The sequence below is a fragment of the Orussus abietinus genome, unplaced genomic scaffold (genome assembly GCF_000612105.2).
Source record: "Orussus abietinus isolate OABI.00-Male unplaced genomic scaffold, Oabi_2.0 scaffold57, whole genome shotgun sequence".
NCBI classification, from domain to species: Eukaryota; Metazoa; Arthropoda; class Insecta; order Hymenoptera; family Orussidae; genus Orussus; species Orussus abietinus.
Window position 1 is genome coordinate 1 of NW_019394270.1, and position 15,142 is coordinate 15,142.

The 15,142-nt window shown below is 35.8% G+C and overlaps 3 protein-coding genes across 11 annotated transcripts in view; 2 read left to right on the plus strand and 1 right to left on the minus strand.

The window, feature by feature from the left end:
- Positions 1 to 86: 86 nt before the first annotated feature.
- LOC105697089 (cytochrome c oxidase assembly factor 6 homolog) lies at positions 87 to 2,246 on the plus strand. 6 transcript variants are annotated; one of them, XM_023434833.1, is made up of 7 exons: positions 87 to 358; positions 487 to 557; positions 952 to 1,043; positions 1,120 to 1,233; positions 1,386 to 1,527; positions 1,684 to 1,745; positions 2,053 to 2,246. In XM_023434833.1, exons 5-7 carry the CDS (start codon positions 1,387 to 1,389, stop codon positions 2,168 to 2,170), a joined length of 321 nt encoding a protein of 106 aa, XP_023290601.1. In that variant the 5' UTR covers positions 87 to 358; positions 487 to 557; positions 952 to 1,043; positions 1,120 to 1,233; position 1,386; the 3' UTR covers positions 2,171 to 2,246. The 6 variants fall into 6 exon arrangements, with proteins under 6 accessions (XP_023290601.1, XP_012275519.1, XP_012275523.1 ...); XM_012420096.2 differs by having other exon boundaries at positions 952 to 1,233; XM_012420100.2 differs by lacking the exon at positions 952 to 1,043.
- LOC105697086 lies at positions 2,168 to 7,643 on the plus strand. Of its 2 annotated transcripts, XM_012420089.1 has the most exons (9): positions 2,168 to 2,252; positions 2,310 to 2,396; positions 2,493 to 3,358; positions 3,426 to 4,203; positions 4,277 to 4,685; positions 4,770 to 4,909; positions 4,988 to 5,139; positions 5,211 to 5,597; positions 5,673 to 7,643. In XM_012420089.1, exons 2-9 carry the CDS (start codon positions 2,331 to 2,333, stop codon positions 7,606 to 7,608), a joined length of 4,734 nt encoding a protein of 1,577 aa, XP_012275512.1. In that variant the 5' UTR covers positions 2,168 to 2,252; positions 2,310 to 2,330; the 3' UTR covers positions 7,609 to 7,643. The 2 variants fall into 2 exon arrangements, with proteins under 2 accessions (XP_012275512.1, XP_012275511.1); XM_012420088.1 differs by having other exon boundaries at positions 4,277 to 4,909.
- LOC105697085 overlaps positions 7,629 to 15,142 on the minus strand; it is a 33,171-nt gene continuing 25,657 nt past the window's right edge. For 2 of the 3 annotated variants that reach the window (XM_012420082.2, XM_012420081.2), the window contains 9 exons: positions 14,608 to 14,676; positions 14,448 to 14,522; positions 14,156 to 14,370; positions 13,787 to 13,969; positions 12,609 to 12,719; positions 11,589 to 11,677; positions 10,782 to 10,956; positions 10,240 to 10,554; positions 7,629 to 10,151 (listed from right to left, as the gene is read on the minus strand). In XM_012420082.2, the coding sequence (XP_012275505.1) occupies positions 10,062 to 10,151; positions 10,240 to 10,554; positions 10,782 to 10,956; positions 11,589 to 11,677; positions 12,609 to 12,719; positions 13,787 to 13,969; positions 14,156 to 14,370; positions 14,448 to 14,522; positions 14,608 to 14,676 (1,322 nt within the window). In that variant the 3' untranslated portion in view covers positions 7,629 to 10,061. The remainder of the gene's footprint in view (positions 10,152 to 10,239; positions 10,555 to 10,781; positions 10,957 to 11,588; positions 11,678 to 12,608; positions 12,720 to 13,786; positions 13,970 to 14,155; positions 14,371 to 14,447; positions 14,523 to 14,607; positions 14,677 to 15,142) is intronic. The other variant, XM_012420083.2, reaches the window with a different exon arrangement.

Here is a 15,142-nt window from a genome sequence, read left to right on the forward strand (position 1 = left end):
CACACGGTGCGATCGCGCGACCCTGCCCGTGAGCAATCTCCCAACTCATCTCTGTCATCTTTGCCTTCCACTGCTATGCGAGGTCTTGATATTTATGGTCTAAGGATGAGCACTCTCTGTTGCTCTTCAATTTAGGGCTTATCTTTTAATTCGATCTTGGAGATTGCGGAACTCATTTCAATTTATAAGATTTCTTTGCAGAATCCGATTTCAACGCGAAGAACTTCAAATAGAGAATCTTAACATAAAAGATACATAATTATTAATTAATTGGTTGACGGAAACTGTAATGTCGCATGCAAGAGAACATTAAGAAAGCAGTTCTAGGCACTATACGGTTTAAAATAAAAATTCTCAGGTTGGTTATGTACCAATATTAAATTTATGGTGATGATGCTGTAATTAGCGGTATAGTTTAACTGCGTTGCCAAGGACGCAATTTAAAATCAATCGTGTAAAAAATTACATGTCGGGAAATCTTTGTAGAAGATCCAGCATGAGGACCAATTGTGACCGACTTGCGTTATAACCTCAAAGCCGATTTGAAATAAAATTCAGTATGTTTCCTTTAAATATCAGTTTGCACTACTGTAAATATTATACATATAATATGTTTTTACCATTGTCTATTGCATTTTATTGTAATATTTTGTTATTTATGCTTTTAATTCTCACTCATTAATATAAGCATTATTACATAACCTATTTATGTTGGTTAATTTTGAATGAAAATGTCTATTTTACTCTCGCTATAATTAGTAATTGCGATTGTAGTTGATATAATTGAACAAATAGGTAGACTGATAAACTTTAAACACAAGCTTTTTATACATCTGGAAAAACATGAGTGAGTTGACTGTTCTATTTATGTAGACTTCTGCGTATCTGAGAATCCTTTGACATTCATTCAGAATTATTTCAGTGAGAGATAGTAAATCATAGTATTTTTAGTTCAAGGTTGACAGATGCTAAACCACTTTTCATTGAAGGAACAGTGTTTCGTCCAGTTAGACGTGAAACTGTGGAGTTATACAGTTTAATTTGTTAGTTAAACTTTTTATACTGATATCTCTATTTAACTCTGTTGTTAAAGTATAGTTGCTTTTCCTCTTGCATTAGGAGGATCTGTTAACAACTATTCTTGTCTTAAACGTGCATTGAAACGTGTCTGAGAGTGAACACCTGTATTGCTTTGTCATCTTGATCATAAGAGCGTTGTATTCATTACCGTAGGTAAGTTCTAAACTTGAAAAATACTATCAATAATTGTCAAAAAATATATTTAAATTTAATTGAAAGCAGCTGAACGATGCTTCTAAATTGGAAGAGAAATTATCCAACCTTATATTTGAAATTTTGAAATGGTAAATAACTATTGATTGCAGAATGTCTTTTCTAAATAAGGAAGAACGTCTTAAATGTTGGGGGCATCGAGATGAATACTGGCAATGCTTAGATCAAGGAAAGTCAGATACAGAGTGTAATGAACATAGAAAACGATATGAACAATTCTGCCCTTCACAGTGGGTGAGCGAACTCTTCGAAATAACCAAATAATTTCTATAACTTCGTGTAATTTACCAGTTTTTTTTTTTTTAAACATTGAAAAGTTTTATCAGAAATATCCCAAGTCAGTTTCCTGACTACATTGTTATCCTTTAATGGTTGTACTTGCTTGGACAGGTAAAGCATTTTGATCGAAAGCGAGAGTACCTAAAATTCAGGGAACAGATAGAAAAACAAGGGTATGTTCCAGAATTTCCGAGGAAAGAAGAACAGTAACATAATGAATTAATTCTCTAATAAGAATTTCCTAGCGACTTGTATTAACCTTCTTTAATCATTGTAACATCTGATTTCGAATTAAAATATATTGTTACAAACAAGATCTGATCTTTTCTTAACTCATCAATAATTATTAATGTACCGTGACTTGGAATGCATAGTTTCAAACTTGTTAACCAGTGCAACTAAGGAATTAAATAATAAATTATATTATAGTACGCTGTATTGATTGCAATTAAATAGACAACAAATATGTCTTAATTTCAGGGATAGTAATTCAGATGGTATGAAACTATGTCAAGATTCAGAAGTTTCTGTCAAAATCCCTTCACAGAAGCGGCACGCCATTGCGTTCCGTGTAAAGCATAAAGATCCTACCAACTGAATGCAATATGACAATGAGGACTTTTTTGTGCAAATGAACACGGACTACAAGCAGTTTCCATGTATTAACCAAGAGTATTAAGGTACAAATATATTGAGAATTAAAGGGGAATTATTAAGAATTATTAAACTTCTTACAGATTACAAATCGATGGTATAATATGGAATCGCAACAAATTTCACAGGAGTTACAAAGTGAGAGAAACAAACATGCGCATACTTTCAGTGTCAGTATTTTATTTATTATTGCAGAACGGTTATATTTAAATACAGCATAGGAACCATTGATATTTACTTATCTCTCCTTCATTTCACGTTTCTAGAGAATAATTTTGGCTGCATATAAGGGTAACCTACAATTTGCACAATGGAAATCAATTATAACAGAATTATTGACAATTTTAACTAATAATGAAGATATCGGCGGTGATTACATACTGTTAGCATCTCGTGCTTTCTCCATGATTCTTATATGCTTCCCAGAAGAAGTTGAAAAGAATTTGAAATGTTATTTAACATTTAATAACAATCGACTTCAATCATTTGACAGTGATTTTCATATTCGCGATGCAGAGTTATTTAAGCTAACAATTACAAATGGGTATCTGCAAGTCAGTAAGGATGCGATCCTTTCAAAAGCCATTTGTATACTATCATTTGATGTGATATACGCAAACTGCATTCGCTACACCAAATATTCCTACTTTGCTTACAAAGTTTTACATACATGGCTGCTGAGCACATTGAGAAATAATTTTTGGACAAATAACGAATTGATGTACGAGCATAAACTTGAAGCAATTATTTCTTCAAATTGGGACAATTCAATCTCAGATATCAGAAAACAAAATGCCACACTGATATTTAATTTATATTTGAAAATAATGGAGGATAAGTACGAAGGTTTCATTAAGTTCGTTTTTGAATGCTGTGTTTACAACATGTCTTGGTTGGACGAAGTAAAATATGTCATATTATCAGAAATATGCAACATATGGAACGATGTTTCACTCTTCACTGGAATAGATTTTTTAACAACTTTGTTCATGAGTTTGACCAAAACCCACCTACGCAATGCTGGCACAAAGCTGTACACCTGTATTACTTCTAAACTCGATGGGAAGCAATGGCAAGAGGCTTTTTACATGCCTTTAAAACTATTTGTTTTGAATTGGGAATCCTCACCTCGGTAAGATTTCACACATGAATTGTAAAAAAAGAAAACTTAATAATTAATTAATTAATCATTGCTGTAGGGAACATACTTCTCTTGATGCACTGTGTAAATATTGGTTAGAGCCGACTCTTGACAGATTCAGAGATATTTTACCATTTTTGTGTAAAAAATTTGCTCGTCTCCATGCTACTCTATTTCTGTCACATCTGGAGAGGATAGCCAGCAAAATCGGATATGAATTTGAAGTGTGCAAAACACATTACGGATGTTATTCAAATGACAGCATCAGGATAAATGAATTTGCCATCAACTGTTATAATGCATGCTGCAGTATTGGCAGTGGTAACAGTGAACCATTTGCTACGTTGAAGCATCTCTTATATCTCAGCTCAAGTATTACGACAGCATTTCTGAGAGATGGAATCATCCGTTACTTCAAAATTTTCCTTAGAAATTTGGAAAAATCTATCAGTGCCTGCAAGAGCAACGATGCCTGTGTTCTTGACTTCATGAAATGGTTACACGAGTACCTGCTCGATTGTTTTGAGATTGGTTCTTGTTACCAAAGGAAGATCCTTGGTTTGAATCTGTATAAAACTGTCCTGTCACAAACTAACGCCTCCTACTGCAACAATAGTCCACGAACAAGTACTTCTCGTCACCAAAAGAAACAACATTCAGGTTTTGTATTGGGTGCTCATCTTAAAACACGGGGCATGTGGACCTTTACAAACAAAGAAAGTTTATTCATGCTGATAAAACTTGTTTTGGAGCCTGCGGATGATGTTAGGAATACAGCTACCACGATTATATTGGACCATTTCGATCACAATATTTTAATGGATTCCGAAAAGAAAGTAAGGGCTATTCTATTTTCATGGCTAAATTATTAGATTTATCACATGACTTTTTTAATGTTCTGAATTCCAGATGCTGTTAGGTACAGCAGTAACAAAGTGTAATTCTTCGAAATTCTATGAAATTGAAAGTGGAGTGGCTCTCGTCAAAATAATGACACACTGGATACCATTCGAGCAAGCACGAACGTTAGATGTCCTAACTAGTAGAATGGAAGAGTGTTATTTAAAATTGTGTACAAACTATGTTGATTTCTATTACCATGACGCGAAACAACAACTTATCCAGATAAAACAAGATATTTTAAAAGCCATCATTCAGGGCTCACCTTTCTATGGGTCTATAATGGGAATTTTAGCAGTTGGTTTTCTAGAATCCGAGTTAAACGTAAAACAAACGTTTGCAATAAAGCTACTAAGTCTTCTGGAGGAAGCAACGGATTTCTTCTTATCACTGCTTAACTCGAAGTCTTCCAATTTAGGTAACGAGAGCACAGAGTATTTTATTATATTTATATCATTTTATAAGATTGTACCCGTTTCGATTTATCTTTCTGTACCCGTAGAAAATTCCTCCTCGTTTGCTGAAATGGGCTTAGCAATTAACGAAGCAGTAAAATCAAGTACAATGAGTAATGAGTACGATGAGGTGATTTTGACTCCGGCTCATCAATTGATCGTGTCCTGCATATGGATGTCCTTAAAGGTACCTTATGTCTGTTATATATAAACGTTCATTGCATATTTTTAAAGACATTACGTGTCTTCATCTCACATTTTTAAGGTTTCGTGCGAAACAGCCTGTGAGATAGGTCTCTTGCTTTTGTCAGAGGATACCGTGCATCGTTCATTCAATATAATAGCATCCGTATTGTTGAAATGTCGTCACAAGGGAGCAATAGAAGCAGCAGGAGTCTCCATAGCACAATTATCAAGGTAGACTTCAAGTGAAATGATTTTATAGAATGTACAGGTTAAATTAATATCTTTGTATCGTTTACCTTTAGATGTTTGTGCAAAGAGAATCGCTACAATACCTTGCCACAGACATATCTGAGGAAACTCTTAGAAACTGACCAGAAGGAAGGTGTAAATTTGACTAGACGTGGTGCAGGTCGAACAATAATGTTTCACAAAATCGTTGCAAGTGACGATAGAAAAGGCAGGCCTCTTTTGCATTTTGCCGTACGCACGTTACTAAATTGTCTTCAAGATGGAACAGAAAATTGTATCGATGACCCTGAGTGCATCTACGATTCTTCACGTACTGCGTATCTGCACTTCTTGTGTTCTTTGGTGGCTGACAAGGAATTACATCCACAATTAGTATCATATTTAGATGACATCTGCCTGACATGTTTTCAACATATACAATCACATGCGTGGCCGATAAGGTACAACATTTATATTACAAGGTCAAGTTCTTCCAGGGTATACATAAATCACGGCTCACACGTATTTATTTTCAGAAATGCAAGCTTACGGTTATTCTGCACGATAGTTCCCAGATTAGTAGGCCAAACATCGGAATCGCAGACATCAACTTTAGTTAACGGCTGCTCCGTCGATCATTTTATCACGCATTATCCACGACTCGCCGAACACGCTCTGAAGAGTCTCCAAAGCTACTCAAATTCATCCAAATCCTTAAACGCCACATTTAACGATCAGTCGAGTTGCATGCAGATTCTTACTCTGTTTTCCAAAATGTCCACCGGTGGTTGCGATTTCATAGACTACTCGTCCGAATTATACATTAAACGAGTTAAATTTTGTATCCGAGAGCTCCTTGCGAGCGTCATTAGTCACGTCAGACTTTTAGCTGCGAAAGCTTATACAGCTTTAACGGCCTTTTCACGAATCTGTACAGAAGTGGAAAAAATAATGCAGACTGTTATAACTCTCAGGAATACCAATTTGATTCACGGATATTTGTGCACGACATACTATCTATTGGCTAAATTGGACGCCGCGAAAACTCCAGAGTGGAGTTTTGTCCAATTACGTCAGTCGTCCAATTTAGTTGAGCGAATGCACAGATTTTATCTGCATTGCTTTCAGAAGCGTGTGATAAACATGCCGTACGTTCGTAATTCTACATACGACGAATCGCCAGATCGTGTAACTTCGAAAGGATTTTCTTACGTCGTGGAAACAATATTTTTAAAACTGTGTCATAAAATGGGAGGGAACAAAGGATTTCTGGAGTCATTTTTTCACTTGGACATGGATTACTTAAGGTCACTTGACTCGGTACTAAAAGAAGGCAGACCAGGTGCTTATGAATTTAGTGAGTTCGTGCTTTCACTAATGTGTGACAGTCTTCACAAGTTTGGGCTTCGTACTAATATCGAAATCAACGAACTGTTTGACTTTTCGAGCTTGCCTTTAACGATAACTTTCTTGAATTGTCTTAAACCACACGATGCATTGACAAAGGATATTATTCGACGTATTGCGAGCACTTGTCAAAGCCAAAACGCGCAATTACTGGATGCTATGATTACTTATTCAATTAAATACTTTACAAGAAGTTTACCCGCAGCAAAAATCAATGAATTGGAACATGACGAGAGCGTCATTGTTTTAATTGACAAAGTAAGGTATCGTCTAGGAAATTCCAAGCTGGAACATTTAATTCACTTGTTAGTAGCTTCTGTAAGTAATGATGACGACGCTAATTCGATGACGACATTGTACGTTCTCCAAAATGCATCGGATGCCAATGAAAAGAAGAGACAATTGTCGTTGGAATGTTTGTCGGTACTAATACGCAATTATTACAAGCTGCGGAATAAAGATAAGTTAGTAGTAGGGAAATCATGCTTAATGCTCTTACAAGATGACGTTCAAGAAATACGAGAATCTATCAGAGAAGTTATTCTAAATGAATCTAACTTTTATAACTTTAAAACGGGAAATAGAATTCGAGGATTTAACGAAGCTTTGTACTACTATTTACTTATTGATATAACACGTATTAAATCAGATACGTTTTTCTTTCTAAGCGATGGATTTTCTTCCGATGAGATTCTAGGTTTCATTTCTAATTGTCTCGATCAGATAAATGAATTTGACAGCGTTCCAAATTTAGAAAATCCATTCGATCATGGCGATTATACGCCTTTTTCAGAAGAAACGAAACTCTTGAATCTCCTTTATCTGAGTTTTCGAGTTCACTCGGCAAACCGTTCAAGAAAAACCGTGCTTTCTATTAACACAGTGAATACTTATAACAATGAAGTATTAACGGATTTTGCCAATGTTTTTCGAACGAGGCGCGAAGTGGAAACTAAATCCGACTGGGACTTTACTAACTTGAGGTTTTTCTTAAATATAACGGATGCGACTTACATACAAATGAAGAAAGAATTGTTACAGAAGTATGTCCGCGAGAACGAGTAATGTACAGTGAATCGAATAAATCAAATTTACTGTCATTTATTATAAATAAAATATTATTTCTTACAATATTTATATCATAATTCAAATCAAGTTCGAGAGATAGCGAAATAGCTTGCTAAAGCCGTGCCAAGTAATTAAGAATTTATTTAAACTAAGGTGTAATAGATGCATCGATCCTATTTTTCAAGGTTTTAAACCATATCGTTAAATACACAGAAAAATAGAATATCTCAACGTAATTGCGAGAATCGTTAGGGAAACAAGTTTTAGATATATTTTAAAACGTTTTAGATTAGGGTAATTCTACTTTGGAAGCAGGTATATCTTTCGACAGATACACTTATGACAAAAATGATAGTCGGTCTTTTTAAACGTTCCCCTATACACATACGTGTATAGTAACTTGCACTTACTGCACCTGCTACTTATTCTACAGTGAAGTTTCGTATTTACATTTGTCTTAAGGTGTGGCCGAGTTTAAGACGTTTCTTGGTTTGATTATAATATGCAACAATATTACAACCAGTTAAAGACTATACACTTTGGAAGATGTTCAAGAAACATTTGAAATCCTTATATATTTATCTACGTGCAAGAAAATTATCCTCAAACTCTTATGTTATCCTACACTTACGTGATACTTTATAAATTTAGTATCTAATTTATCTACTCGATTACTGCGCGTTGACTTATTGAATCGTTTTTCTGTTTTCCTCAAGAGCATGCATCGATTAGTTTCTTTTAAGGTCTTATGAGAATTAAAACACGCATGTTTCTGGCGAGCTTAGTTTTTCGCGATTTCGACGAGCAGATTATCAATATACATTATCTCAGACTTAAATCATCTAGTCCCTGGCTCTCTGCATTCCTCTAGGGTCCGTAGTTTCATGAACTTGGTCTCGAAAGACCAACCCTTATTGCAGAAGAGGCAAGCAGCATCGAAGCTGGACTTCTGCATTCTCAATGAAGAATAGCACATACCATTAAGGTAAATAAATAGTGTAATGGCGCCTATATTATATAATCAAAATATCTAAAAAACATTAAAATGAATCTAATAACTACATATTGCGTCAAAATAAAATACAAACTTTTAGTGTACAGTATCCACTCAATATGCGTACATCGGTCGAATTTGTCTTTTTAAGGTTATGCACACGTGAATGCATAAATACCCATATAAATATATAATTCAGTTTTTCAGTTTCAATTACAGAATGCGTGCACTCGACTCGCAAGATTTCACTTAATCGCTGAACTATATCCGTAAAAAATCCTTTACAACTGAGTCAGGAAATGAATATCAAGTGATCGAAATGAAACATATATATATATATATATACACGTATCAGTCATGCTTTACAAACTGAAGTTAGGTACATTTCCATTTCTATAATTGCAATCAGCGGTTAACAGATATACATACGTACATATACGCGTATAATATATAAATCTAACTATCAAATGACAGATGTAATGTAAGTTATCGATACAAACATTGAAAATCAACACTTTAAACTGTATCAAAGACTTGGAGATTTGTTCCTTCGGGTGAAGTGCAATTAATTTAATAAAACTATGACTTCGTATAAACATTGGAATTTATGGATCAGTAACCAACAATACTAAGATTTCGCTTCACTGTGTTCGCATTTAAATGAAATGGTCTTTTGGCTCATTTATCTCGATGACATGAAACTTTTGAACTTAATTTTTTCTCTCTTTTCTTTGGCTTAATTACGATATGTATTTTCAGCCTCAGTTTGCAAATTAAACGACACCATTTGATGCACCGAGCTCTTTGCGGATTCGTGTGCGTGCACTGAAGCAAAGCAAGCATCGTATTTCAATATATTTCCTCTCATTTCGGTCGTAAAATAGATAGCATGATTATCGTACTTCCTAGAATTGTTAAAAATAATAGTCGAACTAATCTGTCGAGATTATTCTTGATATCGAACGATCGTACGCATTAACATCATATTTTATCTTTTACACGTGAGATACAACACCACTGAAGTCTTTCGGCTCTTGCTTAACGTCTTCACTTACATAACTTCTACATTATTTAATGGAACATCATCGTTGCTTGCTCATCAATGACCTGTCGTGTCTCGATCCAAGCAATTATTCTGTCCAATTAAATTCGTATATACGGCGAAAGTGTACCGTCTCAATAAAACCCATACACTCCAATAATCCCTGAGTTTCAGCAAAATACTCGATTCTCGTTTATAGTCAGTGATTTTAGAAAAACAAACACCACCTCTCAAAATCGGCTGTGTACTCTTTTCTCCCATGCTTCCATCATCGAAGAATACTAGATCAATAATTTAACGACTCGTTTAAACTCTTCGCAATCCTTAGGATATGAACCTCACTATGGGTGCCATATGTAGTAATTGTTCTCGCTACTTTTCACGTTTAGTGGTACCAAAACCGCTATTTAATTGTTATTTGGTTGATTGACTGAGACCACTAGACGCTTTTGATTTTTGAGACGTTTCTGCAGCTTCGTTATTCGATGTTTGATCAACCTCCATCTAAACAAAACAAAAAGGAACATATTATTTTACGAAAAGGTTCCACGCCAATAGGCTAACATTACACATATGAATGTACTCTATGTACCTTTTCTTCTTTTTCATCATCGATTAAGATCGGTCCATTCTCAGCCTCGTACTCTTTGAGTACAGCGTCCAAGTTGTACCGCCGACGGTAGTTCACGAAGAAAGATCGAAGGTGGGCCTCGGTCTTGGTTCCAATGACATCGGCTATGGCTGAAAAGTCTTTTCCATACTTCCGAACACCCTGGACAGCAAGTAGTAACTCGTCATTCGTCCACCGCGCGTTTATACGACTGGATACTTCAGGTGGACGTAGATCATCGATCCCATCGGTCGTCTTGCGTTTCAGTGCGCTGACTTGTTGTTTGTTCGACTGGATCTAAGATCAAAGAAACACGATAATTACAGGATCACCTTTTTTAATTCTCAACGGAGCCATTCGATATACGAATAAAATCTGGTATCGATAATATAATGATAACGTAGTAGCTACACCAAGTTCTTTTCGGAGCATTCATATGCTCCGAGCAGGAAAGATACAAAGTTCATAAAAAATGTATCCACACGATTTACATCGTTAAGAGGTATGGTTCTTTCATAACATACTTGTCGTTTCAGGCTAACAATTTCTGTGTCGATAGCTTGCAAGCTGTTGCTGGCTTGATTAGGCTGACCAGCCAAAGCTGCCAAATCATCGTGATTTACAACCAATCCACGTGGAGGTTTTCTTTTGTTTGAGCGACCCGGCATGGAACTTAGTGGCCTCGCGACACCAGTGCGCCTAAACGATTAAGAAATAACGCTACGGTTGATGTTTTCTATGTTTCTAACATTAAGGGGATGTGAAAGTGGCATCCGAAGAGTCAGTCGTTCATGAAACTCTTTTCTCCGTACTGGAAGGGCCGAATCGTTTCAAGCTTTGCAGCGTGAATATGGAGGCTATAAGGATGGTCCAGACACTCACGAAATTAAATTTTTTATAACAAATTCTAAGAATATCTATGAACAAATTTTAAAAAATTGAAATCTCTTGAGTTTCAGGACCTCCCTTATACTCTCCATACCTATATTGTAAAGGCTTTAAACGATTCGGTGTACTCAGGAGAAAAAGTTTCATAAACGAGACCTCTTAGACGCCACTTTCACATCACCTTAAGACATAAGTTCCTTGAACCAAGTACAAGAATGCTCATACAAGTTGAACCGTTACTCGATTGCTTTTCGCCGTGACATTGGATTCCAAGGATAGGAAGGGATAATATTCGGTAGCTACCTATGGAAAAATAACAAAGCTTAAGACGCGCCTGTATGAACATCCTACCGGCAATCGGAAACGTTCGTTCAGATTGAAGAAGTCCAACTAGATTTAGAGGATTTTACGTGTTTACGTTTACATGACAAGAGTTAACTGACCTCCAGTGCAGATAGCAGCTATGACACGCGTGTCCCTTGGGCGTCGCACGAACACTATGACAAGCAACGCCACAGTTGCTACACGACCCCTACAACACATAATTCCCTTTTTAAAATAATTTTTCGATAAACTGACCCCCGCCCCAGCGTAAGAGACAAACTCCTCGCGATCGCAACTAAAGCCACACATGAAAAATTAAGTGCACCGTATGGAGGACCTTTTAGAGAAGTGGCATTTGAGGACACGTTACCGACACTTGTGATCGCACAGAGACGCCCCGTACTACACGAATTATATAACTTACAACGTCCAAACCTCTAAACGTTTAAGAAAATGGAGGTCTCGATTAAAACACATTATGTATCGACAGCTACTTCGCCGAGCCTGGAGTTCCAGTAAATTGTACAGAAGTTAAGGTGATATGAAAGGGTCATTCTATGTATCAAAATGTGAAAAGATTCATAAAACTTTTCTCCAAACTGGGTGCACCGAATCATTTGAAATTTCCGCACGTGTTCATGAAGGCCTTAAAGAAAAATGTGATGCTCGTGAAATTTCATTCTTAAAAAAAAAAGATTTTTTATGTATTTATCCTAGACTAGAACCAAGATTACATTTTTTTTTTTGTGAATAATGAAATTTCACGAGCATCGCGTTCTTCCTTAGAGCCTCCATAATCACGTGCTAAAGTTTTTAATGATTTGGTGCATCCAATTTGGAGATAAGTTTTATAAATATTTTAACGTTTTATATATATAATGTTCCTTTCGTATCACCTTAAATGATAAATGTCCGATGATGATATTCCACCGTTACGCGTCTGGTCTACGTTACGAGTCCATTTCTATGTCCGTAGTTAGCCAAATGAAAGTGTAGTTAATTTCCTCGTGATCGTAAGAGTATGTGGTGTCGGCAATAAAATGAGACAAATTCGCTAGACTGACGTAGTGCGAGAAAACATAGCGGAATGTGGTAAGCAGGCTATATTAAGCAGGTGGGGTAAGGTTTAGGTTGAGTACCTGAACCTGAGGGATGTTTTCCGAGTCGGACGAGGCCTTGGCGTCAGTGCCTTGGCTTCCTGGCACAGCTTGGTTCTTTCCACGACGTATTCCGCGGTGGATCGTCCATTTCTGGAACGTTCCACATTTACGTTCATACACGGCACAAACCTGACATCGCAACTTACTCCCTATGTGAAAGAAAACGACTGCCAATCGATATATCTTTTCGTTAATGAACTTTAAGTGCTTATCGCTTGGTACATGAATCGGTATGCATATTTCCTTCGAACGGTTAAAAGTGATTTTGAGAAATTAATTAGACACCTTTCGATGTTCACTACGACACTATCTATGTACAAACAGGGTGTGTATTATTTACAATTCTACGGATTTCCCACGTTTACTCCAGTCTTTTTCCGTTAAGATTACCAACACTTTCTGTTTCTACAAACTCTTTCAATATGGCTCAATGCATTGACGTGTGGATACATTTTTAGGTAGCCCTTAATGTTAAGTGGTACAAAATAAACAAAAAAAAAGATAGACGATTGCGGTAATTCCCTTTGAGAGCTCCAATTATTTTCTCACCATTCTCCTTCCTATGCTAACACGGACTACACATGAATACAGTGAGTTCTTTGAGAGAATCCAGTTTCTTGAAAATTTGGGCGAATTTGAAGAAACGTTATGGATTATTTTAAGTAATACTTTTGCTAGATTTCTTGAAGCGGTTCATGTTACATCGAGCATAACTTGTTAAAGTCACGGAGAAAATATCCTTCAAGAATGTTGAGATTAATTAAACAGTACAGTAGTCGGATAGCAGCATTGCAATGTTTTAATGTATATACAATCTAAATGTAGATGTAAATGAATTGACCGAGAACAGATCCTTTCGTCAGAACTCACAGGTAAACAGGAAGGTAAGTGATGGTGATATCAAAGTTGGCGTAAACTACTATGCATGCATTTTTAAACATGATTTAATAACAATATCAGTTGGCATTATCATTTATATGTAGATTCACCACCCGTTTACTACACAAACTTGATGTTATAACATAAAAACAACTATGACGTTAATTACTGTGGTAGTAAAATGAATAAATTTTCACAATGGGTGAACATAATAAGGAACAATAATAAAAAATGCAACTTAAGAAACAGGTTAGAATAAAATGTTGGGAAGATCTTACTTTTTCCTCCGACTCGCTATCTGTATTAGATCCCAGTTCACTACCATTTTCGCTGCCATTTTCTCCTTCTTTTCCCCCGCTAGTCAATTTGCGGGCTTGTCTGTCCATTAACGATGTTCGTGTCCTCGTCTTCTTCCAACTATAGTAATACTTTACTAAACTTGCTATCGATTTATCTGGAAGCTGGAAAACAATCATATTTAAGGACTTCTGACCAATATATGAACCTCATACATCTTCGTCATTTAATTTGACATTATTGCCTATTATGTTTTAAAAAAGTAGTATTATTCATTTATTAATAACAATGCAGATGATTGAGAATGCTATTTAAGATCAAACATGACTAAGTAATAACTTAAATCTTACCATTTGGCGAATGCGATGAAAACTTTTTCCGTGAAACTGAAATGCTTGTTCAAACAGGACTTTATCTTCAACGGTCCACTCATCGGGGAAGGGTGTGAAGTTAGCCAAATCCAATACAGCTCTCTCCAAATTATGCTTATGCCAAAATAACATTCCAAGAGCTTGTTCTCCATTGTAGCCATATTTTTCTTTCGCTAATATAATGTATTCATCAACTGAAAGATACGAAAGAGATTAGAATTATGATTCTTATAGAAAATAGTAACATTTTAACGAAGCAAATAATAATTACGTTTCTGATCCGGTATGTCCGTCGTCGGAGACCAAACCAGTAAAGCTCTATCGGGGCATTGATCCAGCCGTCGCTCTATGATATTAATGTACAAGATATTAAATACACAGAAAACAACAATATATATGTGTTACTTATTTTATACTTATTAAATACGTACCATTGACTGGAACAAATTCAGGGACGATGACTTGGTAATCCCTTCCAACACGAATTTTCTCTGCTGGAACTTAAATTCAAAGATTTGATATTAGACAAATATATTCCTGATAATATTTGTATCAACAAAATGCTAGAAATCCATACTCCGAAATAAATAATCTAATTTACATTTAGGAGTTTACATTTTATATCCATATGAAAAACAATCTGTGCAGTGCTCAAATTTCGTATATTTTAAAATGGTCTCCAATGCAGAACACCATATGACTAATTTACACGGAAAATAACGCTTCCGTATAAATAAAGATATCCCATCTTGCGAGCTATGAAAACGGTTAAAAAAAATGTATATCCCCCATTTTCTAAATTTTAAACGTTAAACACGCGAAAGACATTAAATATTTCCGAGATTTCGTTCTTTGGGAAAAAAGTGGGGCGCGCGGTTTGAAGATCAGTTCACGCATCTTCGCCTTTGGCCAATACGGGCATCGCGTAAAATATAAAAATGCCTAAGAAGGTTTAGTTCCAGTAGC